The sequence below is a fragment of the Canis aureus genome, chromosome 8 (genome assembly GCF_053574225.1).
Source record: "Canis aureus isolate CA01 chromosome 8, VMU_Caureus_v.1.0, whole genome shotgun sequence".
In the NCBI taxonomy this organism is placed as follows: domain Eukaryota; kingdom Metazoa; phylum Chordata; class Mammalia; order Carnivora; family Canidae; genus Canis; species Canis aureus.
The window spans coordinates 25,967,672-25,994,158 of NC_135618.1; the positions used below are offsets into that span (position 1 = coordinate 25,967,672).

The 26,487-nt window shown below is 41.4% G+C and overlaps 1 protein-coding gene and 1 long non-coding RNA gene across 3 annotated transcripts; one reads left to right on the plus strand and one right to left on the minus strand.

Annotated features, from left to right (window-relative positions):
* Positions 1–335: 335 nt before the first annotated feature.
* Positions 336–9,619, minus strand: LOC144318528 (uncharacterized). Of its 2 annotated transcripts, none has more exons than XM_077905548.1 (4): positions 8,996–9,619; positions 6,068–6,177; positions 5,569–5,938; positions 336–4,669 (listed from the first exon to the last, which is right to left on the minus strand). In XM_077905548.1, the coding sequence occupies exon 4, from the start codon at positions 4,587–4,589 to the stop codon at positions 3,948–3,950; it is 642 nt and encodes a 213-aa protein (XP_077761674.1). In that variant the 5' UTR covers positions 4,590–4,669; positions 5,569–5,938; positions 6,068–6,177; positions 8,996–9,619; the 3' UTR covers positions 336–3,947. The 2 variants fall into 2 exon arrangements, with proteins under 2 accessions (XP_077761674.1, XP_077761675.1); XM_077905549.1 differs by lacking the exon at positions 8,996–9,619 and adding an exon at positions 8,020–8,175.
* A 4,049-nt stretch (positions 9,620–13,668) lies between these two features.
* LOC144318532 (uncharacterized) lies at positions 13,669–25,910 on the plus strand. The gene is made up of 3 exons (XR_013384522.1): positions 13,669–13,760; positions 19,099–19,213; positions 25,712–25,910. It is a non-coding gene; the product is annotated as an uncharacterized LOC144318532 (long non-coding RNA).
* The last annotated feature ends 577 nt before the right edge of the window (positions 25,911–26,487 follow it).

Sequence of the window (26,487 nt, forward strand, 5' to 3'; positions counted from 1 at the left end):
AAAATATAGGAGGTAAAAGGGAGGTAAAAGGGCTTTAAGAAAATATAAATCTATCCCTCCCTGTTGTGGATGAGACACTGAGGGCCAGGCAGGTTCTGTGGTTAGTCCGTTGTCATAGTTTACAGCTGAACCTGTACATAAAATCAGATTTTCTAGCTTTTATTCCAAAATTCTTTTTACCTTAAGTATTCTATAATTGAGGAAAAAATGAGATTTGAAGTTTTTCCATATAACTGCCTCAATTCTCTAATTTGCTTTGTCTCTGTGAAAACCTCTAAAGCATGTTTAAAAAAAAGTTATGAAAACAAATTGTGCATGAAACTGGACACGTAAAGTAACTCATTATTAAATTTAATTCTCCTTTGATTATGCATAAAAAACAATCCAGAATACTTATGTCTTACCCTAATATATTGCTGTTACAAAGGATAATATTTTTGCATGCATGCTTGTGATAGAATATCAGTTATGACATTCATTCATTCACTTTTCCTAAAGTCCAAAAATGAATGGAGTGTTTGATAGATATACAGAAACTATCTTAAATAAGTAACCTTACTTTATCTTGGGACTTGTTTGAACCAATCCGTGAAATTGGCCACATTATGTTTACAAAGATAAAAATAGACTTCAAACAATTTTATGTGTTGGGCATAAATTAAGAAAGCAAAATGGCAAGAACATCAATTTTCCAATTAAGTTGTATCACTGTTTCACTGTTACAAAAAGATTTTTTTAGAAAGTATCTCTTGAGAGCACATATTTTATTCAGTTTTAAAAATAGACACCATTTTCAAATTCCACAAATATGCCATTATTGAAGTATAATTTGTCAAGAAAAAAGTGTATTATGATATAAACTGTATTTTAAGCAAGGACATAGTATTAGCAAATAGATTACAGCAATATATGTGTTTTTCAGTTTGAAATTTAATTGAGATTCAATATTGATTTAAAGCTAATAAAATAAATACAGTAAACCTTATTTAAAAATCATTATTTGAATGTTTTAAGGTTTATAATTTATCCTTAGTTGTTTTGTTTTGTTTTAACTTTTGGTTCCAGTTTAGGTGGCATGTATGTAAATTTGCAGATAGTGTGCCATAACACACCCTCAAAGGGCATTTCCACAAATACAGCAAATGAAAATTGTATTTGCTCTTATATAGCTAGCAAAATACTTTTTGTTGATTTCAAAGATCAGATTGTCTCAGAACTCAAAAGATTCGGGTAGTCACACATTTGTAATCTGGACAATAATACAAATATCAGAGATACAACTCTTTTTAAGCAGCACACAACAAGCACCACCTCACTAGGTACTAAACACGTTTCAAGAAACTCAGAATTCACAAGATGGCTTTTAGCTGATAGCTGTTTGGATGAGTTGCAATGTTTCCTTAGTTAAAAAGCTTACACATTCACACAGAGTATTTTGTAGATTGAAACTTAAGAATTGTAAGTCATTTACAATAGGTGTCAAGGGAAAAAAATCTCAAAAATTTTTTTAAAAATTAAAAACTTAAAAAAACCTATTTAGCATTTGTGTCTGTAGATATATAACTACTGATATTGGAATGTAATAGCTAAATACAGTAATAAAAGTTTTGATGTATTCTGTTATTTTTTTGTTAAAAATGTTTATAACCAAAATAAACTTGCTTTCAAACAATAGGTCAAACACGTAGATTACACTACTTTCTGACATCATTCCGTCGTTCCTATCATATAACAATAGCTAAAACTGTACATTATTGAAAAGTTGGTGGAAAATCGTGATGGTTTCATACTATATCCTTAAACCCTGTCCCATGGTCCTCTAGAGCCTAAGAACTTTTCCTATGTCCTATGTAAAAACACAAAATATTCCTCAGTATATTCAGCACCTCCACCTACAAAAAGTCTATTTTTATATTTGAAAATTTACCATTACTGATGTGCAGTATAATAGGAAAAATGATTATATGGTTTATGGAATTTTCTATCCATCAAAATGTTACTTTATCATTGCTCTCCTCTACCTAGACATTCATTGACAGTTCTCTTCTGGTTCTAGATTGGTACTGATATGAGAACAAGAATCACATCATTCTAAAGCAAGCAGTGGACTTGGGGAGAAATCCTGGCTCCAGGACATGATTATTTATTTAAAAATGTACTCAGTCAGAATCATCTGTCTAATATATACAGTTTTTATGTAGACATAGAGGTTGACATAGAGGTTGTTATGATCCTCAGTGGATCTCTAACCATGAATACCACCACTCCCTGCAATTCTATTCAAGCAAAAATAGCAGAACACAATTCGAAGACATAAAGAATGAAATCAGTGAATTCTTTGCAAAACACAGTTTCCATCAAACTCCTTACCTGAGACTCTGTAGTAAACAATCAACCAAGATGTTTCTCATAGCTACTAATGAATATCACAGTATAAATGTGGCTGTTCACAGACATTACATAAATCTCAATGGGAATCCTAAAATCTTCCATCTATGAGCCATGAATTGTGTTCACAGCATTTGAGTACTTAGGTGGACACAACTAAAGTAAAAATAGTAGTAAAAAAGAGAATTTTCATAAGTTTTCTCCCTCTCCCCCACTGTGCTCTAAGTATTACTGTCAAAGAACAGTCTAAGCTGTATCCATACGCCTTTCTCAGGTAGAAATTCTATCATTTTTGGAAAGCAGACCGCATTTTAGAAAAAGGATCCATATCCTTCTAGTGTTTGGACATCAAGTAAAAACAATCCAACTATTATAATTCCTTAAAATCACTTGGAAGACATGAAAAACACACATTATCATTTCATACTTCTTTAATCGTGGTCTATGAATACTGACAGGGCAAAAGTGATAACGGGCTAGTAGTGATATAATTTAAAATTCTATTTTCTGAGGAAAACAAGTCGCCTAGGATAAAACAACTACAACAATTTCAATTCAATAAAGTTTTGGGTTCTCCCCACCCCCTTACATAAAAAGGCCCAATCTAGTTAAAAAAGAAAACAACCACAACAACAACACAAAAACTGTTTTTTTTTTCTTTTGAAATTTAAATAGAAACCAGCTCAGTCAGACTGACACCTAATGGAAACTTTTATAAGAAAATAATTCTGCAAAGTAAAAAAAAAAAGCAATGAGATAGGTCTTTAAACCACTTGAACCAAGAAAATCAAATACTTTTTGTTGACCATGAGATAAGTACAGGTTTTAGATTTCATCAGTAGCATTTACAATTCTTCAACTCTAACAATTATTACTCATTTACGAAGCAATTGCAACCATAAGCTAAAGTACCAGTGGCAAAGAACTGAATAAAACAGCTTATTTTGAGAAGTTCTTCCTCGATTCTCTCAAGGAATGCCAGAGTATTACCTTTCATTTCTGGCCAGCCCTATAGCTAGGCCCCCAGCTCCCCTTCTGCCCTTCAAGTCCTATACACTTATTCAGTCAACCAGCAGCAGCATGAGGCCAACTTCCCAAAGATCACCTAGTTACAAGATTATGTAGCTCTCTCTACTTTCCTACTTTCCCATTAAAACAATGCCACCAGCAGACATATTGAATTTTGTTAAATACATAACAGGCCCTTAATCACCAACTGGTGCATCCCCAGGGAAAGAGGATAATTTATGGAACAAGGAAGCAAAGAACAGTAGTTACATACTCTCCTGCCAGTAACAGAATGTCGAGCGCAGAGGTAGCATTTGTGCTTTCTTTTCTACCATCAACTCTTCCTAAAAGGGACTCGCCCTGGGAGCTTCTCGGAAGGTCCCCACTTATTTTCCTTGCAAGCAACCCTCCCCGAGCGCAGAAGCTCTGCGTGTAGATACCCTGAGGGTAACTGTGGGCTCAGACCCGGTGTACTGGAAGTGGGGGCGGGAGAGGAGTGGCGTCGTGCACCCCTCACCGGGAATCCAAAGTACTGGAAGAAACGCAGGGCTCTAGATGGGGGAGCAGGGGCGCGCGCCCGCCTGCTCCGAGGGGCCTCGCCCTCCGGGGCTCAGAGCCGCCCGCGTGGGCGCGGACTCGGCGCGGGGGCAGGCACGTCGCGCCCGGGGAGAGGCGTCCTCCAGAAAAGCCGAGGCGTCTGGGGCGTCGCTGGGCTTCGAGCCGGCGTGGGGGCGCCGCGAGGGAGGGCGCCGCGGGCTCCCCATTCTGCCGCTGCCGCGCGCGCGCGCTCTCTCCCGCAGCCTCGACCTCCCCGGAATTGGGTCTTCGCAGCCCGCGCCCCGCCAACGGCACCACGCGGAGAGGAAACCTGTTTCGGAGTCCCCGCAGGTTCTTGCTGACCCTGGTGGAACCTTCTGGCGGCCTGTGCGGAATCGTCCCCAGCATTTTCCTCCTCCCACCTTGGAGGCGCCGCTGCCCGGCGGGTGGCAGAGCCCAGCGCCCAGCGCCCCGGGCCCCGCGGCCTTCCTCCGCCTCGCGCACCGCGCACCGTCTCTCCCAGCTCCATCTTGGGCATCTCGACTCTTGCCACATCCAGTGGTCCCCAGGGGTGCCTGGCTGTGCTTGAGGGGGTCGGAGGGTGGTTGCTTGCTCTTCACTAGGAGGGGACAGATCCGCACGGTTTTATCGTCCATTAATATTTGAAACAGAAAAACACAACTGCAAGTAGAAAAAGGGAAGGGCTCGCTCTTCCTCTCGTCCCTTCGCAGCAGACCTGAGAGGGGAGGGGGGGGAACATGCCTTGGGTTTGTTGGTGTTTGAGAATCGTCCTAAAAGCAGAGGCGGGGAAGACAAGCACTGAAGAGGGGTCCCTAAAGAAACTGGACGACTGAACAGCCACTGCCTGCCCCAACCACTTTCGGGAAGGTTCCAGTTCTGTGCCACTCCGCAACCAATCCGGTTCCCATCCTGTTTCTCCACCCCTTCGAGGAGAATCCGAAAAGAAAGTAATGGGTCCCTGAGGAGACCCGCCACACACTTCCAAGGGGGAAGTCCGGCGAGGCCCCCGCCCCCTCCCCTCCTCTCCCCTCCCCGGCCCCATCCCCAGCCCCAGCCCCAGCCCCAGCCCCGGCCCCGGCCCCGGCCCCGGCCGCCCCGTCTAGCTGCGCGCTGGCCCCGCCGGGGGGTGGGGCTCCGGCACCGCCCCGGGCCGCGATTCGCGAAGTCACGAGCTCCCGCGGCTCGCGGGGGCACCTTCGCCCACGGACACGCCCTTTCTGCGCAGGCAGCCCCTGGCGACCCTCCGCCGGGCTCCGCTCCTCGCTCGCGACGCTGCCACCCCCGCTCAAGGCCTTTCGGTCATTCCCAACTTTAGAGACTCTCTCGGTCCCCGTGTCCCCCCCGCCCCCGCCCCAAAGCCACACCCCAGCGAGGAGAGGCGAAGAGCAGGCCGGGGACGCCGACACTGGGCGCACGCTCCGCGGAGCAGACCCCATCCCGTCCCCGCCCCGCCCCTCCACCGCGCCCCCCGCGCCCCTGCGCGGACCCATTCTACAGCCCGGTCACCAAAGGCAGGGCGCGCGGAGCCTTTCTGGTGGGACGTGCCTCCTAATCAACTAACACGCGACCCAGAGCGAAAACAACGAGGAAAGGAAAAGATCAAAAAAGTGCTACCTTGGCAACCACAGGCGTTTAGAGGCCAGCTGGTGGGCTGGGAGGGGCGGCCGCTGCCCGCCTGCCGCTGGTACTCTCCTCGACTACGCGTATTCTTAAGCAATAACAACGTAATCCGTATTATCCACCCAAGAATACCCGTCACCGAAGAGAGTCAGAGGACCAAGCTGCTGCTGCCGCTGCTACTGCTGCCGCTGCTGCCGCCGCCGCCGCCGCCACCAGAACTCTTGCTGCTGAGCCCGCCCCTGGCTGGGGCTGGGCTGAGCTTGACCGGGACCATAAATCCATAACTCGATTTCCCTAAAGAAGGATCCAAAGCTGTGCTCTGCTGCTTCCTGCCCAAATCCAAATGGCTGCTTTATTTCCAATTCTGAAAGACAAATCACAAAACCAAGCACTTAACACAGAAGGAGAAGAGTGCTCTCTTCCCAGTGAGGAAGGAGGATGTGGGAAGGCTCTCTGGGCACAGGGTGGGCGTGACAAGTAACCTTTAGTTTACCTGGGGCTCTCTGAGTGCCTTCCTCTGCACTTGTTCTGCTCGGTACCCGCTCTGGTCTCGGCCAGCCCACTCTAGGTGCTTTGATTGAGTGTCATGGCAGCGAGAGAGCCCTGTAAGAGACATGCATAGTTAAGCACACAAATATTACAAATGTATTTGCCTAGACGGCTTTAAGAAGAAGTGAGGCTCAAATAAAGATAGGGTCATGCATGGGTGAAATTTTCAGCAGTGTGTTTTGGAAATGCATTTTCTCAAGCCCAAGATCACAGAAAATAAACACTCATTCAATTTACTACTTGAAATCAAATACTTATAGATCTACAAAAATAGGCATCTCTCCTTTGAAGGCCTTACAGCTATACAACATAATGATTTTTAAAGAAAAAAAAAAGCTTCAAAGCACAGAACAATTAAACTCATTTTCCATAGTATCAGAACTCACTGAGTTGACAGGCTGGTAGAGTTTATATGATTTAGGCGTCGTTTTGTGGTACCACAATGTGTAGTTCCATAGCCCACCTTTTTAATATACGATATAAATGCATTGCTGTGCAGTTGTTGTGAACACCTCTACAGAAAAGCCTTTGAAGCTCTGTCTTTATAAAAATTATTTTAAGGGAAAAATACAAAACAAAAACTCATTTGTAAAGTGGCTGTAATTTTGGCTTTCAGGGAGAGATTCTTTGATGATCAATATGGCTCTTACTGGAAAAGCTTTGTCTTAAGACCCTGCAGTGAATATTCTGATAATAAGGGTTTATTGTTCACTAAATAAAATGGACAAGTGCAACGTCACTACCCAAGTCATGTAGCTCCATTAGAAAGTTCTCTATTTGCTTTTCCCTTTACTCTCAAATACATGGAAGTACATCCATGTGAGTGGAATAGGGAGGGGATATGGAAACATGGCAATAGACATTATGATTCCTTAAATTATGTAAGTGCAAATAGCTCTTCATCAAGGAGTAATTATATAACAGAATCTCTCCCACTACCACAACTCACATCTGACTGACCTGGTTGCAATTTAAGGCACTTAGTTCATGCCTGCTCTTATCATTTTTTTTCTTTAAATATATTACTTCTCCAGACACACCAACTCATCATTTTCCTGACATGTTGCAAATAGAAAAAAGCAACATGAATTCTAGGTTTTATGAACAGTTGTTTAATATATAATACCTGATGTCTAAAATAAGTCAAAAGAAAAGCAGCATTGCCCAGTTAATAGCCTATTTTACAGTATTTTCAGATGACTCTTAAGTACACCTTTCACAAAAAGACCGATGCCAATTAAACAAATACATAAGCACTATTTTCTGCCATTACCTAACATAGCTATAAAGTGGAGCTTTTCTCTGGGGGTGCTACAACCAAACATACATACATACACACACACACACACACACACACACACACACACACACAGAGAGAGAGAGAGAGAGAGAGCTGACAGGTTCTCTTCAGCTTGAACTCCTAGAAACAAAAGCCCTTAGGGAAAGTAATGCAATAGTCTATGAGCAAAGTGTACATTTGCTCCTGAACTCTCCTATTTAAATCTCAACTAACATTAAAAGAAAAACAAGGAACACGTTATACAGATAGATTTTGATTTAGTAAATGGAGCGTTCCTTTTGAATTAAACAGGATTATTGAGACATATACACACACACCACACACACACACACCTACACACACAAACACACATATACATAATACATACATACATACACAGCAATACATGGCATGTATCAGAATCACGGCACAAATAGCCACACAGATTTTCAATGCTTCCCGAGTAATCTCCTTTAGTTTGGCTTCCTTACAATTGAAATAAAATACAGGCACACACTGACCCACAGACTCACACGCTTTAAGAAACTAGAACAACGTAGTTGATGATACGTCTTCTTTTTATCCGAGTAACCAGTGCCAGCCCTTTCTCTACCTACCCAAATGTTCCACCAGCTTCAGCACCTGGACGAGTGGACAGCTCAGCCCGGGCCGACTGCCGGCAGCACTCGCAGCAGAACTGACGCTCTGAGCTCTAACCAAAGCTCTCTCGTGCTTCAGCGGGGCAGCCTGACTTACGAGAACACCATTTCCTACGAGACCACTGCCGCTGGGTGCATATTCAATTCAAACCTCCTTAAGCTGTCGGATTTCCCCCACCCATCCACCCTCCTCCCTTCTCCACCCTCCACACAAAAACAGAAAAGGGAAAAAGCCCAATGCCATCAGGGCGTTTGTTGATCAACTTACACTTTGCTTTTGAATATTTAGATACCGCTAGCGGAGCGATAGCAACGGAGGCTTAGGTCCGCATTAAGTACCTTTGTTCATCGACTCCTGCAAGCCATGTTTATTAGAATCTACATTTCTCTAGCTCCTCAGTAACTAGAGGTGTGTTTTGCGGGCAGGGGTTTTCAGCACCTTTGGATCTTCCAAGGCCACCGCGACTGACTGCCAGTCCACACTACTTTCCCACCCTGTCCCCCACGCTCCAACACCCATCCCGGTTAAACGCTTGGTAATTTGCAACCAAATATACATAAAGAAACGCGACAAAGCAATCGGTTTGAGGAAATAAGCCAATTAAGCTAAAGCAGAAATGCTTCTCTCTCTCTCCCCCTCCCCCTTGTCTCCCTCCCTCTTCCTCTCTCCTTCCCTCTCAAGTAGAAAGGGGGAAACACCAAGGAGAGGGAAAAAATCGGGAGGAGGATGGTAGTCGACTCTTACGATCAATGGAAAAACACTATACACATCTTTACTGAATAATACTCTCCTTCTCAGACAAAAAGAAACACATTTATCGATGTAAACATAGTCTCCCTCTCTCACACATCCTACATCCTTTACGTTTGCTGAGATTTGTCTTGCGGTATAGCAAAGTAACTGTCACAAATCCATCTCGATTGAAGTGCTTACCCTCTAAATCCAGGTTTCAAGCGGGACTCCAACCGTGTGTAGAAGCCAGAGTCATCTGATGAGCGGTGAGGTAGGCTCTGGGCAGTGGGAGCTGTTTCCCTCGGAGTGCCGGGTTACAGTGTTAACAAGCCCTGGGAAGGGACCTCGGTGCCTCGCGCTGGCTGTGCCCCAGTGCCTTCGCGTGGTGGCGGCTTGCTCACGCTTCCAAGGAGTCCCAGGCGATAGCCTTCAGCTGATGCGAGCTTCCAGAAAGGAGTGGGGAAAGGGAAAAAAAAAATCATCTAATGCAATCAAATCGATCTGATCTACACCATCTGTCGCCTGCCACTATACACAAACGTTAAAATAGGAAAACGGAAAACACTGACAGCCCGAGAGGGTTGGTCTGCAAAGAGTTCATTTTTAGCAGAGCATAATTGGGTATGGTCGGCATACAGTTACAAAAGCTGCTGTTAACCATCCAGTAGTGGATCCCAAACATGCTAATGGTGGATTAATTGAGGAAGATCTGACGTGCAAGCTTCATAGTCTCTTATTCATGACTTCCCAATGGGAAAGGACCAATGCCTTGTGGGACTATGGTAACATACAGTCAAAAAGCTGCTAAGAAAATGGCTGTGTGTTCACAGCACCTCTCTCTGATAACAAACATATGTCGACTAAAACGGTTTAGTAGAATGGGAGGGGGGGTGTTGGAGAATAAAATTTTCTTTCTCGGTATAAGCAATTCCCATCTTCTTTCCTTAAAGAAAAGCAAAAATAGATACCACATCTTTACCATAGTGGAGGGAAAGGGACGGTTTAAAAGGTTTTTATCAAGATTAAACTCTTCTATATAAAAGAAACGGAACATTCCTGTGCAGCAATTCTTAAAAAAAAAAAAAAATCTATTATCATTTTTTTTCCTTACTGTGATCAAAGTAGATCCATAGCATGTGCAGTTTATAGAAACTCAGCCCAGTTAATCCCACCAGGATTGACTCGGGGTTGTTTAATGCCAGGTACCCTTTTGACTTCTTGAAATCAGGATGCCTCTTGGGCAAGACATTTTGCATTATTGAAAATTGACATAATGAATGTTAAGTGTGATTGCAGTGAGGAGATGGGGAGAGTTTTCTTTTTTAATTCTACAATCATTCCCTCCAGCCAAACCCCTTTTTTGGTCTGTTTCCAGTCTTCTGATCAGCTGATGGGGGAACTATAGGGATTGGGGAAGGAGTGGAGATATGGGACAGGGGAGGGAGATTGTAGATTATCGATAGCCAATAAATTAAATTCTATCTGTTATGAAAATTATGGTAATAAAAGAGATCAGTTATTAATTATCCATCATGATATTTAAATATAAACCAGTTTTCAAAATAAATGTTTTATATGTGGGAAGAAAACATACTGCAAACAATGTGTGATATCCCCCACCCTGTTGTAATTTTAAGATTTAAAAAGGAGTATGGAGAGTTTATTATCTAGATATATGACATTCTTTCATTATATATATCTGAATAGTCCACATTTCCTCTAATTTTGCCACCTATCTGAACATTGAAAACTGTGTTCATTTTGATTTTGCCCCCTTTTTTGAGAGCATAAAATACAAATTTCATACTAAACAATTAGTGTTTAGGATAATTCTTGAGATAGCTGAATATGGCTAGTGAAACTTTGATAATCTCTTTAAGAAAAAAAAAAAGACCCCAGCAGTTATGAGTTAGTTTAAAAATATAGCTTGAAGACAAATCAAACAATTTACCTGATCTTTTGTTTCAATATACATTAATTAAGCACTCTTTCCAACCTACACAACATTCCAGGGTCATAGTCAGAAATCCAAGACTAATAGCTCAGCAGCCTTTGTTGTCATTCGTGTCAAGCTATTGCCCCCTGCAGGTTAGGCTGAAAGTGCAGGCCGAATTTGGCCAAGTCCTCAGGAAATTTATGGTAGTCATGTTAATGCATCCCCTCCCAATATGTAAGCAAAGTCAACTTTTTAAACTGTAAGTTGTTTACCTCATAAACTATTTATTTATAAACATCTAGTAAATCCACAAAAAAAGTTTCAAAGGTAAGTGATTTCAGTTTTCCTTCTGAAAATTTTGTTGAGTGGAACAGACCACTTCATTGTCACACAGGGAGTATCTTGATGCACTTAATAGTTCCTTCATCTTCTCTGATCCTTTTTGCACAAGATCCAGGACACTTAAAAAACGAATGTAACAGAATTGGAATTCTGATTTCTTAATAATAAAGAAGTAATCTGGGACAATTTACTACTTGATGTCAGTGTGCTCTTTGTAGACTCAATGATGTGCATTCAAATCAAAACTTATTCAGATTCTTCCGACTGCTGATATGATGGGGACAATTACACTGTTTTTCTGGATTATGAAATGAAACGTTATTTAAACCTCCATGCTCCTGCCATGCCATCCTCCTTTTCTACAATCAACCTTTCCAAACAAGGAACCTTGCCAAGATGGAATAAATTTATTGTTGACAGAATAGAAATTAAATTACATCAACTTTTCCACAGTATTAGAAAGTGGAGCAGGTTTATGGGAATGATTTCAGAAGGTTTGTGGGAAAATTCTTTCATATTTTATAAGTCATGATATGGCTACTGACACTGAGTTATAAAAAAAGAAAAACACCCTGCAATGCTATTTACCTATTATTTAAATACATATCTCATTGAATAATGGGATATCATTATGCAAAGTAGCATCAATTCCAATGCCAAACAATCAATAAGAATTTTACCCAGTCAAATGTTAGAAATATTATTTCCATATTGTGTTGAAGTAGTTAGAAACTTAAAGTGCCTTTTATTATCTCAGAGCTACCTGAAACGCTCACAAAAGACTTAAACTATAGTGGCAAGACTCAGGGCTTTCTTGGAGGATTTTTCTCAACCCCACGGCCCCCCACAACTACTGAGGCTTTTCGCAGATCCTCCAGAATAGAACCATGGGATAGGCCCTGGGGATGACTATCATATTTTAAACAAATCTAAAAACAAAACCACCCAACCACCCAACCAACGAAAACCTGATTGTCTCCTTGTTTTATTATATTTTTAAAGCTTGTTGTTAAATTTCAAAAGGACACTACATCTGTAAATCAAGGTCTTTGCCTCTACAGTTCATTAACACTCTTGCTCCAAGCAAGGAGAAGCTTTGGACTGGGCTGTTGGGCTATTAATTGCACAACTTGTTGTAACCAAGGTAGCGACTGGTTGCCTGCAGCTGACATTTCTAGTTGTCTCCGAGCGCACATTTTTAAAGAAAATAAAATTCACCTCTTTCAAAATTATATATATGGTGTGATTACATATGATTATATACCTAGAGAGAAGGACATTGCTATTGAGCCGGGAAATTTCAACTATTTCGACTCAAATACCTATCACATGCTCATCTGCAGAGCTGCTTTTAATTAGCGTCCAGAAAAGAGAGATGGTGTTACTTGACCCGTGGGTCTGAAGCAAGGGGGACTTTTTGGTGGTGGTTTTTCCCACGCACTGAACAGAAGATTGCCGGCAGGTGCCCTGAAAAGCGCCATTCCCTTCCTCTTACTAACCCCAGTATTGTTCTAATTGCTTCTAAAGGATCCGAGCAGGCTTCTAGGTACCTTATAATGTTCTGTTATTGCCGGAACCCTGGGTTCTCGGACATTTCTGTCCTGGGAAGCGAGAGGCTAGGCGGTCCTATTCATATGCATCCTATGACTCAAGTCAGTTTCCACTTGGCGGGCGCGCGCTTGCTTGCTGGTGCGCGCGTGTCTGTGTGTGTGTGTGTGTGTGTGTGTGTGTGTAGGTTCATCCCGAAAGCGCCAGTTTCCAGAGGTTTTCAAATGCAAATGGGGTGGGAGTGGTGGGGGCGGCGGCGCGCGGAGTGCGGGTGTGGGGGGATTTGGGGAGAGACGGTAACTTTATGCCAATGGGAGGCCGCCCGTCCTGCGGATCGGAACAACTTCGGTGTGAGGGGCCCCGTAGACAGATGCGGCATCTCCCGGGGCCGACGCGGCCCGGCCGAGGGTCCTCGGGCTCCAGCCCCCGGCTCCAGCACTGCCTCCCGCCGGCGCGGGCTCGGAGCGGCCCCTGCGCGCGTGGGGGAGCGAGCCCCAGCCCCAGGTGCGCCCGCAGCCCCGCGGGGACCCCGCGGCCTCCCCGGGCCCGGCCGGCCCGCGCCTCGCAGCCCCGGGAGCGCGAGGTGCGGGGCCCCGGGGGGGGGGGGGTCGCCGCCCGTCTCGCCCGCGCCCCCCCGCCCCGCCGCGCCCGCGCACGCCCGGGCCCTCCGGCGCCCCCGGCTCGCCCCCCGCGCCCCGGGACTCGGGAGCCGCAGCCGGGAGGGGAGGTGGCTCGGACCCCGCTGCGGGAGCCCCTCGGCCTCTCCGGGACTTGCCAGGTCCCGAGCAGCTCCGAGGAGGCTCCGCGAGCTTTCGGGGGCCCCTGCGCGGCTCGGCGCCGCGGGCGCCTCCCGAGCCCTCGCGCCCCCCGCCCCCCGAGGCCGCCCCAGGCCCCCCGCCTCCCCCGGCCGCGGCCCCGCCGGCTGAGCCCGCAGACCCGCGGCCGCGCGCTGGTAGGCGGCGCGAAGGAGCCCCCTGCTGGCCGCCCGCCGCCGGCGCCGCCGCCCGCTCCGGCCTCCGCCCGCGGCCGCGCCCGCCCCGCCCCGCCCCGCCGCCCCCGGCGCCCCGCGCTGGGCGTGTCCAAGGACCAGAAAACAAAACAAAGCGCCCAAAGCCACTCTCACCTGTCGCCTGCTCCGAGGTAAGTGTGAGTCCAGCCTTTCCCGCCGCCCCCTCTGCCCCTCCTCTGGGCTGAGGTCTGGGGGAGACAAAGGGGCCGCCCCCCCCAAAAAAAAAAGAAATCATGGCTGCTTTGGAAAGCACGTTTTGCAAGCATGAGGATCAAACACACACACACACACACACACACCACTGAAGCAGACCCACACCTACCAGTCCGGAAGAGGGCTACTGCTGTGCATGTTTCTGGAAGCATTTCATGAGCTGCTGGAGGAAGTGTCTACTAGTATTCCAGGTTGTAGGGGCAACAGCAGCAACTCTGTGGATCGCAAAGGGGAGAGAAGAGGAAGGAAAATGCCCCGCAGCCCGCAGTTGAATCATCCCTCCCTCCCGTCTCGAGTCCCAGCAGGGCCAGAAAAGTTTTCATCCTCCTGCCGAGAAGGGACCGAGAGAGGCTCCAGCCAGTTCTGCGGGATGGGGGAGTGTTCCTGCGTCCTGCTCGCGGGCTTCACCAGACCACGGGGGGAGAGATTGTTTTATTTGTCTAGGCAATTTGTCAGTCAGTTCTGTATGGCTTTTTGAAATCAGTTTAACCTTGAAATAGGCTATGTGCTTGAGTGGCAGGTTTTTCTGGGCTTAGGTAAAAAAGGTTATTAGAAATCACAATGTTTCATTCTATTCAGGCAACCTTGAGTTAGAGATGGGCATAATATCTTACTATTGTGACTTTCAGTAATGTCTGTTGCCTCTGGATGTTTACTCTCTTTGGAGAAGGAGCATAGCTGAAAAAAAATTATATAAGTCTAGGCATATAATAACTATAGGTCCAATAAAGGATCAGTACTATTTGCTTCTATTTTCTTCATACACTCATTCTGAAGAAAGAAGCTAAAGGATTTTGACTGTCCCGGAGACTATAGTTAAGATCTAGGAGAATCTTTTAAAATGATGTCTGTTTTCTTCTTCTGTATTTTCAGATGGATGACAATATTTGACCTCTTAATTCCTGAAAGGAAAGGAATGAGGCTGTTATGGAGTGAGATCTGGTATCTCTCTTTTGTATCCACCAATCCAGGAGATCTGAGCAGGTCATGGAGAGTTTGAACTCTTCCCAAGATAACAATAGCAGCTATAACAATTAAAAACTAGTATGTACTGCAGCCTTCACCTTCATTATCTCAATTAAGTCTCCCTGAAGTTCTGTGGATCACGTAATAATAAAGTTTCTCATTTTACAGAATAGAAAAGTAAGGCTCAGAAGGTTTATGTAACTTGACCAAGGTGACAACAGGTGGTAAACAGAAGAGCAAGGATCTGAACCCAGGCAGTAGAAGAGTTTTGTCCTGAGAAATCATGCTTATTGTATTGAATTCAGGCTGGCAACCAAACTAATATTTTAGGTCTGACTTTTAGTCTTTCATAGCAAATAGAAAAGATCATCTTTTCTGAAAAGAGAACATTTGATAAAAGGGAAGTATTTGTTCTGAAAAATGCCTTTCCTATCCCCATTTCACAGATGACAGAACTGGGAGAATGAATGGACTGAGCTACCATAGGGAGGTGCACAGCCAGGTCTTAGAACCAGATTTTTCCGATTCCAGCTCTTGTATTCATTCTACTTAACTACAGTGCCCAAACACAGAAAGATTCTTGCTTTTTGTTTTGTTTTGTTTTGTTTTTCTGAAATGCTAAACAGTAAATCATTAACAGCTCAGAGCCCATATTTCTCAGTGAGGAAGCTTTCTTTCACGTTAATTGTGAATACCTTTTTATACTGAAAGGATGCAAATGTTGAAATAGTGCTATTCTCAGTGGTGAATTAAATGACATAAAAATGGCAAAAGACTAAAATAACTACATCAGCTTTACTTGAAAAGCAGTTAAGAAGATATCTGAAAGGCCTGTCTCAGTACAATTTTAGTGTTCTCCACCCCCAAGACCTATCCCACCCCTACCTTATCCACATTACATTTCTGCTAGCTTTTGTTCATAAAAGACTTTAGCACTTATAAGGTTTTGGTGCTTTTCATCTCCATTCATATATTTCTTCTTTGCTCTGTGAATGGTTACAGTAAAAATGTCAAAACAACTCTCTGGAGTGACCACTTCAATGGACAAAGAATTATATTAATTGGCAAGAGATATTTGACTGGCATCCGCATTTTAACACGTACTTATAATGCGCTGAAGTATACTGTGTTGTAAAGTTAGTGCAGGTACAGAATGTGCTTCATAAAATGGTCTTAAGGTTCCTCCATTTTTAGTTGGGCTCAAAGTATCAGCAAAAGCCAGATGAACTGCCTTAAGTCACTGATTGGACTGCAGCCCGTATGCCTCAGCTTTCTCAGTCATTTGTGTGCAGATTATTTGGCCACATGGCCTCCTGTCATGTTGGAGATCTGTGATTTTTCCAAAGGTTTAATTTAGTTGAGTATGATTGTTAATGTCAAGTTGGGATTTTTCTCCCTCCCACCTCTCATTAAAACTCTTAGAATCCATATCAGTTTGGAACTAGTATGTTATATAATGAAGTTTGCTTGTCTGTGTGAATTTGTTTTTTTTTTTTAAATACTTTATTATTATTTTTTTAATTCATGAGAGACACAGAGAGAGAGTCAGAGACAGGAAGAGACACTCAGAGACAGTCAGACACAGGAAGAGGGAGAAGCAGGCTCCCTGCAGGGAGCCTGATGTGGAACTCGATCCCAGTACCCCGGGATCAAGACCTGAGCCAAAGGCAGATGCTCAACCACTGAGCTACTCAGGTGTCCCGCTGTGTGGATTTGTATTTTCACAGATTTTTAGACTTGAAGGGCTTTTTGAAACTGCCTAGACTAATCCTTTTATTTTACTGATGGGTACATGGATAGTCTTAAGAGGTAATATAGAATTCTCAAGGTCACCCATCTAGTTAGGGGGAGAATGAGAATTGGAACCCAGACTTTCTGTATTTAAACTCTAAGACCAATGCATTCCCTCAACATCATGTTCCTTCTTTATTTGATTGTCAGAGATTCAGTCACCCATTCGACAACCAGTTATTGCCATGAACTTGGCAACTGTCCTAGGCATTAAGATTTCAATAAAGGGAAAAGAAAAACAGTCCAGGAAAAGGCCTTAATTTTTTGAAATTTATAATCTAGTGGTAGACAAAATTAAATATTGACGTTAAAATGGTTATAAAGACATTTTATAAAGATATTTTTCTTAAAAATACCTCTAATGTATTATACTGTACAAGGCAGACAAAAACAGGCTAGTTCTCCATTTCCTGTTAAAGAAATTTGGGGGAACACTTAATGTTAAGTAGAGAAATCATTGGTGGTATAGGAACATAGCATATCAACATAGCAAACAGTAGCCAGGTAAGCAGGGCCTTCTTGGGTGATCCATTCAGTGATTAAGGGTAACTGTCCTAGAGTCTTTTCGTGATTTGGAGTTGAATACCTGTAAGAAGACATAGACTCAAGCAGGGATAAAGCTGGGATAAATAAATAATAGAGATCAAAGAGGAAATTATTCAACAAGATGTTTTTAAAAAGGCACATTTTCAAATGTATATTAGATTGTCCCAGCAGATGAACCCAAAGGTCAAGAGAGCACTAGCATGAGTGTTTAAGGCAGAAGCCTCAAGATCTATTATAATTGGTTTTTGTGATTACTCAACATTCCCCTTCTAGAATATGATACATAGTAGTCCCCTCTTCCTCACTATGGAATAATGGGAAGGCAAAGGTTAAAAAAAAAATTCAATCCTGTAGAATCCTGGGTTTCACTGTTGAGATTCATCAATATTTTTCAGAAAATAGAAGTGGCCATTACAAATAAAACACACCCTGGACATTGAAAAGAAAACCTTACCAAGTGATTAGGGTGCAGCAACTTCCTAAAATCCCTCCCTTGGGGATCCCTGGGTGGTTCAGTGGTTTCGCTCCTGCCTTTTGCCGGGGGCGCGATCCTGGAGTCCTCGGGATCGAGTCCCGTGTCGGGCTCCCTGCATGGAGCCTGCTTCTCCCTCTGCCTGTGTCTCTGCCTCTCTCTCTCGCTATGTCTATCATAAACAAATAAAAATAAATCTTTAAAAAAAATAAAAAATAATAAAATCCCCTCCCTTGCTGCCTCCCCTACCTGGATTTTAAGCTTGTCAAAGTTTGAACAATGAGGATCAAAGGCCAGTTGTCTTATTATTCACATATACCACTAGTGAGGGGCTTTTTTTTTTTTTTTAAATCTTTTTTAAGAAGGTTGTACTATATTTGACTTTGAAATGAAATGAAGTTCCCTCTTGGCAGATATACAGAATGAAATTTTTAGTTAATTAAGGGATGGGGAACAGGGCAGGGAGAGAGGAGTGTTTTGTCTGATAATGAAAGGGAGAAAAGTGTGATTTACCCATTTAAGTTTCTTTTGTGCTCCTTCCTGTCAATTTAGTTTGTATGTTCTGAGTTCCCATAAAGCAGTAATATAATACATCAGTTGCAATATAGTTAATAATATAGCATAATGGTATAGTATGCTAATAATGTAATATCATTTGGGTCTTCTGTATGTTAGTCACATGATAGGCCAGACTGGCTGACATGAACTATTGGATGGCTATTCATAATTGAGGCCTACCAAATCCGATTCGCTATATTGGGAACTGATGAGAAACTCTTGCAGAATTTCTCTTTCATCTTGCCTGGGTGTCACGTGTTAGTAATGTTAAAAAAGAGACAACAGGCCCACAATGAAGTCATTTGTACTAAGCCCCAAATTCGCAAACCAAGACTTAATACCTATCCTGATTGCAGTTTCATTCTCTCCCAAGAATGTAACTTTTAACCACTTGGTCTGGAATTACCTGGTCAGAGCCAGTGAGGTTATCTGTCTGACAGACTCCTTCCATCTCCCATAGGAAGGTTCACCTGAAACAATCCATTATTTGCTAGAATTTCTTTCCTTTTCTTTCTCTTTTCTTTCCTTTACCCCATTCCCCTTCTGGGTATAAAGCCTTCCATTTTGCATAGCTCCCTTTCTGCTTGCTAGATGAGATTCGGTCCAGTTCAGGAATTGTTGAATGAAGCCAAGTAGATCTTCAAATTTACTTTGTTCTTTAACAGTACCAAACAAGGATATGATTGGGTAGGATCCTCAGGAGAGTCACTGATCCATTTCATGCCTCCAAGTATAACTGAAACCAAAGTACAACCACACCAAGTGTTGCATTGTAGAAAAATGTTCAGATGAAAAAAAAGAAAGAAAGAAAGAAAGAAAAATGGTCAGATGGTTATCTCTACTACCTGAATTACTGAGATGAGAAGTTCTCAGTAAAGAAATCTGAATCTCCTTCAGTTTTTTTTTTTTTTTTTTGACTGCAGGCCAGATGAAGAAGCAGTAGCATATTCTCCTCCATAATCACTGAAAAAAAATAGCAAATCTTAAATAAAGGAAAATGTGAGACCTGAAATCTTTTTGATCTGCTTTATGATCCAGGTGAGTTTATGGAACAGTTATGTTGGAGCTCCCAAATGACTTAAGGTTTTTTTTTCTGGAGGGGTGGAAAGGTCTTTTAGAACTATACAGCTTTTAGAGCCTACTGTCTGTGGAAGGAAAGCCAGCAGGACCAAAAAAAAAAGAAGTAAGGGAATTGAAGGGAAGGAAGGAAGGGAAGGATGGAAGGAAAGAAGGAGAGGAAGGGAAAAACATCTTTTTTGAAATGGAGGCTGAGTGACAAGAGGAACTTTTAGCCGTCAGGTTTATTTTCTCTTCTCTTAGGTATATAAAAATATTGTTTTCAAAATCTATACTTAGCTAGGCATTAAACTCTAGGAATAATCTGTTTATAGAAAATAAAGCCATTTCTATTTGAAAACAAATAGAAAAAATAATTATTTTTCCCCAAATGTGTACCCTTTTAATTGATCAAATGCATCCAAGAAATTCTGCCGGCAATTTGAACACTCTGTAGGTGTTGTTGCTGCTCTAAATTTGTCTGCAAGAGGAATTGTAAATGGTATTTACCTTTTAATTAAACAAAGCATCTTGCAAATTAAACACATGTTCTTGCACATCAAAATTTAGTTAACATCCTTTTCATTGTTCATCCTGCTGACACTCTGACAGCATCACGAGTCCACACACAATATAGAATCACGCTGCTTCCCCCTCCCCTGCACTTTGCATTCCTCAGAGTAGATGATATCACATGCTAGAGTACACTCTGTAACTGACTTCTAATAACTGAGCAGCTTTCCCCCTTTCATATACTTAATATCGTGTAAAATATGGGGCTGCATTGGTGTGTCCAGAACCTGGAAAGCTTTGGACACTGATCTGACATATGTCTTATAATCTTACACTGGAAATTTGACAGTGAATGACGGAACACCTTAGAGGAATATAAGAAGATGATAAAGGCAGAAGCACTGCACATGAATGCAGAGTCTGGTTTCTAATAGCTACATACTTTTTTACATGCATACCAGTAATTTGACATTTATAATTCACTGTGGAGCTGAATTTCTGTCATTTTCTTACTGTCAAGTTCTCCACATTTTGAAATAAATGTCCCTTCTAATTATTATATGAATTTGAACTCCAACATTCAATTTTTTCCCCTGTCCCTTATAATGGAGTACTACATTTGGCTGAAGTCTGATTTGCAAGACCATTTAGGAAATGTGATCATTCCACATTGTATTCCCACAAACTATACAGGGGAGACCCTTTCTTGATTGTACTCTGCCTAACTTGTGAAAGTATGATTTAAAACTCATCCATCGGTACTATTTCCAAGAAAATAAGGTTATTAATGGAAGAATAAAACAGATAATTAGGATATAGTCTTAACGGAACCAAAATCAGAGAGAGGTTTTTCAATAAAGGAAAATTGTAGTTAACAACTGTCACTCAGTTGTACCGGTGCTCATTAATCTCTTTTATTTCTGTTTATTTATGGTTTATATAATTGAAATAAAGTCATTTGCTTAGAATATTGCCAAAGGAAAAACACATTCTTCTTTGAAAAGAGGCATCTCAGATAAAAGTTAAATAAATTCCAGGTTGAGATGAGATATTCCTTTAGCATTATGGCACCTCCAAGATTTTCCTTTTTTTTTTTTTTTAAAGATTTTATTTATTTATTTATTCATGAGAGACACAGAGAGAGAGGCAGAGACACCGGCAGAGGGAGAAGCAGGCTCCATGTAGGGAGCCTGACGTGGGACTTGATCCCGAGACTCCAGGATCATGCCCTGGGCTGAAGGCAGGCACTAAACTGTTGAGGCACCCAGGGATCCCCAAATTTTCCTTTTTTAAAGTTAAGGGGTTATTTTTACTTCCAGTGTTTAGTTTTAGAGTTCAGGCAACTAGTATGTTGAAGAGATGCTACTCAGGTAAGAAATTGCTTTGAGGCACAGAAATAAATGATTGGTGTGGATATGAGGGGAGGAGACGGTGAGTGGTTCCTTAGTGTCATCATAAAAAGCTTCTGCTCCAAGGAATACACTACCATCTTGCTTTGTTTTAAAATGCTTTAAAATACAGAAGTAAATAATGAAAGAACAATGTGCAAATACAGAATTTATGTTTTAAAAAGTGTTTATAAAAGTATTGATAGTACAGTGCTTATTTGTTGATTAAAATAAGCTTGGGGATCCCTGGGTGGCGCAGCGGTTTAGCGCCTGCCTTTGGCCCAGGGCGCGATCCTGGAGTCCCGAGATAGAGTCCCGTGTCGGGCTCCCGGCATGGAGCCTGCTTCTCCCTCCTCCTGTGTCTCTGTCAGTCTCTCTCTCTGTCTCTCTCTTTCTCTCTCTCTCATAAATAAATAAATAAATAAATCTTTAAAAAAAACTTTCTAAAAAAAAAAAGCCTTCACACACATAAATATAAAATATTCTTTCTTGATCTCAAGGAAATGAATAGAATGTGAATGCTGAATACACTCAAATAAGACTTAAAATAACCAAATTCAGACAATTCCCTAGATTCAGACAAGATCAAAGATTAAGGACTTTGTGTATGGGGGGTGGTGCCTGTGTAGCTCCGTCTATTGAGCTTCTGACCCTTGATTTCAGTTCAGGTGCTGATTTCAGAGTTACGAAGTCGAGCCCCATGGCTGGGTCGTAGCTCAGCATGCAGTCTGCTGGAGATTCTCTCTCTCTCCCCACCTCCCCTTTGTCCCTTCCCCTACATGCATACATGTGTGCTCTCTCTCTAAAATAAATAAATAAATAAATAAATAAATAAATAAATAAATAAATAAATAAATAAAAAAAATCTTTTTAAAAAATTAAAGAAAAAAGATTAAAGACTTTGGCTAGTGACAAAGTTTTAAAATATTATCGGCTTTTAAACCAGCACAACTTCTGTCCCCTTGTTTAAACATTTCACAATTTAACTGAATACAATTTCCAACTACAAAGAAAATCTATGCCAGCCAACAAGTTTCAGAAATATTGATTGGAACTTTCACTGATGTGTAAAATGTGCTTGACTATAGACGTAGATTTTCTGTCTGAAAAAAAAAATTTTTTTAAGTTTCATATTGATCCTTATGCCATTTGGTTTTCACTAGGCTTATGAAAGATAAAACATTGATTTAACTCTTCATAGAGCCATTCAATGTGTAATAATTTTTACAAGTGATATATAAGTGTTCTTTCTTTTAGACTAATTTTTATAATGTATTATAATGTGCTCCCATTTTATCAATTTCCAAAAAGATAAATGAGTATTTAAAAAAAAATGAGCAGTGCCTTCATGAATGCTGACAAAATGGCCAATGTTTCTTCAGTTCTTGCTAAGTGCCAGGTATTGTACTGGATACATGACACATCCCATTGCCTTTTATAGCAACCCCGTCCCCATCTGAGAGGATGGAGACTTTAGGAGACTGAACGACTTGTTCAGGGTCACCCATCCAGTAAAAAGTGGAACGTGGTCTCAAACCAAATTTTGACCTACAGGCAAGGCCCTTACATTGCTATGTGGCTACTCACAAGTCTCATTTACTGAACGCTTACCATGTACCAGGCACTGTACTTAGTAATTTACAGGCTATAAAGTATATCTTCTTTAGCACAAATCTAAATCATAGATCTTGGTTTGACTAGAAAGGTACTTATGGGTTTCAGCTAAGTATGAAAGTGATAGGGTATATGGGTGGGGTCAGCCTAAACCAAAACTGTAAAGTGGGGTGACTTTGATGCCGTTTCCTTTTCACTTTCATACCTTCTCCAAGTTTGCTTTTCATTCCTGTAGAACAAAGTTTCAGAAGAAGGCACTCCTGCCAAAATTTCAGTTTGATTAAGGGCATCTAGAAAAGTAAGTGGGAATCAAGATATAAAGTAATTCATTGATATGTGTATTTATTCACTCATTCATTTTAAGGTATGAAAAGATTGTGAGGACTAGAAAATGCCCTAGAAATCATACAGCTCAAGGGTAGGAAGCTGGAGGTCCTCCATGTAGGGTCCACAATGTGGTTTCTCCCCCGATATATTTTATTTTGAAAGATGAAAAACGGAACCCTTTAGGTGGGACATAGATTGTCCAGTACATCATGGCCCCGCACCCCCATTACTATACTCTGATCCTTGTTCCACACATTGTCTTACTCGGTTCCTCAAATCATTTTAAGTTTATGACTGCAGATAGTCAAACAGAATTTTTTGCATATGTGAGGGATGAATCCAAATAAGTTTTATTCCTTTCCCAAGATCAATATCATCTTTTTCTTTCCAACACTTAGGACGATGCTTGTTGCGACATAGGAAGCTCAGTATTTTGAATGAATGAGTGAATGAATGAATGAATGAATGTGACAGAATTGAGACTGTAACCCAAGTAGCCACATTCCTAAACCATGGTTGTGACTTAGCACCTAATTCTCAGGAGGAATAAGTTAACGTCCTTACTTTCGTGTGCAGCAAATTTGGCTCTTTTAGTACATGATTTTTCTTTTTCTGCCTAAATCAAATGAGGCCTAAACTAAAAGCAATTCAGCCAAAGGATATTCATTCAAAGGTTAGTTTCGAATTAAAATCATGTAAACACAGCGACTAAATGTACAATACTTTCCAGAAGACCCAGAAAATCACATTTACTTCCAATAAAGTCATGATTATTGATGTAGTGCACTATCTTCATCCCTGTGAGTGAAAGGGACAAAGAAGTATGAGACAAAGTGAGTATCTTTTCCAGGCTTCTCAAGAATGGTTTAGAAGCTGGAGAAACCTTTGGATTGAATCTATTTTATATCCAAACATGCAGAAGAAAAAAAAATAACGGCCATTTATCTATCTCTGTGATTAATCTATACTATACAGGTGTTGGTATAGTATAGATTAATCACATAATCTATATGTGATTAATCGATATGTGATTAATCTATATGTGATAATCTATACTATACCAACACCTGTATAGTATAGATTAATCACATAATCTTTTCCTAAACAGCCTAGGAACAGTTTAGGAAAAAATTGATTTCTTTATTCTTCTTTCATTTGTATATTTAGTGTGAACAGAGCTTTGGGCTGATTCTTCTATCGTTGTTACAGTGTGCCAGCCCTATGACTGCTCTGCAGAAACTTGGGTGTCTATTAGGGATCATTGTATTAAGTAAAAGAAAAGTTACAACTTTTGATCAGGAATGAGTTTTTAAAGCAGTAACCATGTTGCCACAAGTATGAGAGAGATATACTAGTTGGATGTACAAAATCAAGGCAGGATATGACATCTGATGTTGAACTGAGATCAGGTCCTTATCTTCCATGTAACCACCTGCATGACCATCACATTACCGTTACGTACTGCTTTAAAGCTTTCAATGCTCCGTATCTCCTAAAGGACAAATTTTGAAGTCCTGAGCATGTCAGTCAAGGCTCATTGTGATGGATGCTCAGTAATTTTTTTTTTCCAATGAGGTCATGAATATTTGCTGCCATACATTGTGTCCTGCATTCACCCACGAATTCTCAAAGGTCTATTAGCCTTTATTTTATTTTATTTTTTTTTTTTTTTTCTGACTGCAAGACTTTTTCCAACATGCCCACAGCCTCACCTCATCTATGAAACTATTCCTATCACTGTTCTTGGGCATTCTCTGCAATGTTTGGAGCAATCACTCTCTCCTCTGCTTTTCTCTACTGCTATTATGTCATATATCACACTTTACCTATTTAATAGCTATGATGTACATGCCTGCATTAGCCATATTATAGACCTTAGGTACATACGTATGCTACCTATGTTATAGCTTGTAGTTACATACTTGTTCCCTAAAAAATGTAAGCTGTATGAGGAAGGGATCATACACATACATGATCTCTGTGTGTCTCTGTAATCATTGATTTCCATGGTAGATTTTCAGTTGGGTCAATCAGTCAACTACCCACATTGGACTACTTGTAGGGGGAAAAAGAAAGCAAGAAAGAAAAGAAAGAAAAAAGAAGCTGAGAGGAAGTGGTGGTATCTTTATAGATTCATCCATAGCTGTACCAATTTTTTTTTTTGCTTTTTTGAGTGTGACTATAAAATAGGAAGTTTTGTTTTTTCCTATTTTTTAATTCTTTTCCTTAGTTTTTTAAACTATGAAATTTATGTAGCAAATATCATTTCCTCTTCCAAGGTGATCGATCATATTCAGTTTATTCATGCTGGTATTGTTAAAACAGTTCTTTAGGTTATCTTTTCTGGAATTATTTTATTTTTTTTATTTTTATTTTTTTAATTTTTATTTATTCATGATAGGCACACAGTGAGAGAGAGAGAGGCAGAGACACAGGCAGAGGGAGAAGCAGGCTCCATGCACCGGGAGCCTGATGTGGGATTCGATCCCGGATCTCCAGGATTGCACCCTGGGCCAAAGGCAGGCGCCAAACCGCTGCGCCACCCAGGGATCCCTGGAATTGTTTTAAAAGTCAGTTTCATTACTTTCTTTTTTTAATTTAAAACCTTTTTTTTTTTTTTTTTTTTTTTTTTTTTTAGAGAGAGAATGTGTGGCACTCCTGGTGGTGAGAGGGGCATAGGGAGAGGAAGACAGAAAATCCCAGGCAGGTTCCACTCCCGGTGCAGAGCCGGACAGAGGACTAAATCTCTCGACCCCAAGATCATGACCTACGATGAAATCAAGAGTTGGATGCCTAACCAACTGATCCACCCAGGTGCCCCAGTCTCATTACTTTGTTGCCAGCCTTTACTTTTGGTCTCATTTTGGTCCATTAAAAAAATTTAACTCAGTTCAAAATTTGAAGATTTGCAGCAACTGAAATATAATCCTGAATGCCAAACAAGGGTTGTTGGCTAAAAAAAAAAAAAAAAAAAAAACCCAATAGTGTAACAATCCTTAGAAGAATTCTATACAATTATTAAAATAATGCTTTTATGTAGGAAATTATTAGGAATTTATTGTGTAAAAAAATGTTCATTGCCTTTTTATTTTTTTTACTAGTGGTTTTTCTCTTTTTGTTTTTTAAAAATCAAGAATTTGAGAAAACATTGGTAGACATCCATATACCCTTCTGCTTGGTTCATTGATTATTGCCACTTTTGTAAACACTTATCTTCATCTGCTTGTCTGTTTATTTTCCTATCGAGAAAGATAATTTTCTGTAGAGAAAGATAGATAGGTGTGTGTGTTTATGTGGGTATTTGTATCCTAGGCCCAGAGTATTTTCCTTTACCTTTATTTTATTTTTATTTTATTTTATTAAAGATTTTATTTATTCATGAGAGAGAGAGAGAGAGAGAGAGAGACAGGCAAA

Excerpts from the sequence above, each read along its gene's own strand:
- LOC144318528 (XM_077905548.1), bottom strand. The coding sequence starts at position 4,589 with ATGGACGATAAAACCGTGCGGATCTGTCCCCTCCTAGTGAAGAGCAAG.